Source organism: Morone saxatilis, unplaced genomic scaffold, assembly GCF_004916995.1.
Source record: "Morone saxatilis isolate NCDOM2014 unplaced genomic scaffold, NCSU_SB_2.0 Contig7, whole genome shotgun sequence".
NCBI lineage: Eukaryota > Metazoa > Chordata > Actinopteri > Moronidae > Morone > Morone saxatilis.
In genome coordinates, this window is record NW_023340246.1 from 3,738,710 (window position 1) to 3,740,825 (window position 2,116).

General features: G+C 37.2%; 1 protein-coding gene across 1 annotated transcript in view; it reads right to left on the minus strand.

Moving 5' to 3' along the window:
• Positions 1–1,626: 1,626 nt before the first annotated feature.
• The window catches only part of LOC118340924 (trace amine-associated receptor 1-like), a 4,354-nt gene continuing 3,864 nt past the window's right edge, over positions 1,627–2,116 (minus strand). The window contains exon 3 of the mRNA XM_035679088.1: positions 1,627–2,110. Within this exon, the coding sequence (XP_035534981.1) occupies positions 1,627–2,110 (484 nt within the window). The remainder of the gene's footprint in view (positions 2,111–2,116) is intronic.

The window sequence follows — 2,116 nt, forward strand, 5'->3', positions numbered from 1 at the left end:
TGTTATGAATTGGTGCTATACGAATAAAATTGAATTGAATTTAATGATGATATGTTATGAATCTTAGGACTCGTTTAACGGTGTGTCCATAGCGTGGCGTTGAATTGTGATATACCACCAGGACACAGGAAGTTGTTCTAACTTGAGTGTAGATTGTTAATTTGGCCCCCAAATTCACAGTTTAAAAGGAATCCCAGCCTGACACATCTTAATGCCAATATTTAGTCATACATATAACACCACCTACTGGAAACTGGAAACGTGAGCCTTATATGGCAATCATCATGTCAGTTCGCTGATGCATGACACGGCCGCAGCACAGCCCAATGTGTGCTATTATTTTAGTCACCAATGAATTGCATTTCTGGTGGGCGCAACATGCTCCAAAACTTATGAAACTTCACAAAAGTAATTTGTGATGAAAACGTACGTATACTATTGGTCATGGTGGGTGTTGCAAAATGGCTTGGCCATGCCCCCTAAACCTCAGCCCTCAAGACATGTTTGACTGATATGTAGGAAAATTGTTACACGTTTATCATGACTAGACAAGCAAAAAGCCTCTTGGACACATACCCCAAACCCAACAGGAAGTCGGGCTGTCAATTTGTGGTCATTTTTGACGATTTCCATGCATTGTATGTTAATGAACTCCTCCTAGGGAATTGATCGGATTGACTTTAAAATTGAACAGTGTCCTATTTGTTATTGTCCGTCGAATGGTGTGGCGTTGAATTTTGATGTTTCACCATGAAGCAGGAAATTGTCATAACTTCAGTGTACTTTGCTCAATCTCAAACAAACTTTGCATGTTTGATAAAAGTCCCACCCTGAACACATCTACATGCCAATATTCACTCACATTCGTGCTTGAGACAGGAAGTAAGCCTTGTGTAATTTTAATCTGATTTACATGAAATTTTCATGCCGTGATTTAAGCATTATATGCTGGTGCGTAGGACAATTACTGCACACCCCAACACAGACATTCATTGCTGCTTGCAGCTTTAATTTATTAAAATCTTTGCTCAAACAACCACTTTTTTGCAATTTTTGTGCTGTACACCTAGTGGTTATCCCTTTTCAGTGTAATCTTCACAATGTTTTGGACAATGTATACGTTGCTGCTAAAATTACATATTAAGATATTATCTGATATTTGTTTAATATCAGTTATCAATATCAATGACGAAAGTTCCATCTATTTCTTCATTCCATTGCCACCTGTAGCCAAAACAAAACCAGTGTAACAGAAAGAGCATTTCACCATTCATTAATTCCTTACAGTTTAAAGCTTTGCTCACAAAGACAGAAATTCACTGATGTACTCCTGCATTCTACATACAGATGCAGCATCCATAAATGAATACAATAAATGAGGCAAACAGTGAGATATGTGGATCCTACATTTATTTACAGACATTCACATTGGAATTACCGTACATACAGTTGCATATACACCTGTACGTACTGTTGAATATGCACTGCTACCTGTGCTCTGAGTAGTACAGGTAGATACTATTGCATAGTACAGTGACATTTGTATGTATATAGATGACATGCAGTGGAAAAGATAAAAATCAATAATGATGATATCGCTAACATTTTAACACTTCAAATAATGAGTCAAAAGAGCTTAGAATGAGTGAAATCACCTTGAAATATTTTCCCGGAAATCATCATTCTGAAAGCTGATCGAAACCAGCTGTAAAAGAAAGCATAGATCAATGGATTGAGCATTGAATTTGACCATCCAAGCCACTTAAATGCTGCAATCACAGAAACAGGTATCGTGTAATTACTCAAAGGGTTAAAGGTCATACAAAGAAAGTAAGGAGTCCAACAGATAAGAAAAACTCCCATTACAATAGCCAGAGTTTTGGTGGCCTTTCTCTCTTTCTTAATTTCAGACTTTGTGCTCTGACAGGTTGTGTTCTGGATGCTGTGTGCCTGTCTCTGTGCCACCAACAGAATCTTTAAGTAGATACTGAACATTGTGATAGCTGGGAGATAAAACCCTGAAACAATTCCCATAATTGCTAAACTTATAGTAATGTAAAATACACACTTTCTATTAGATTGTCCTTGGTTTACTCCCAAAATTGTGATGCTAATT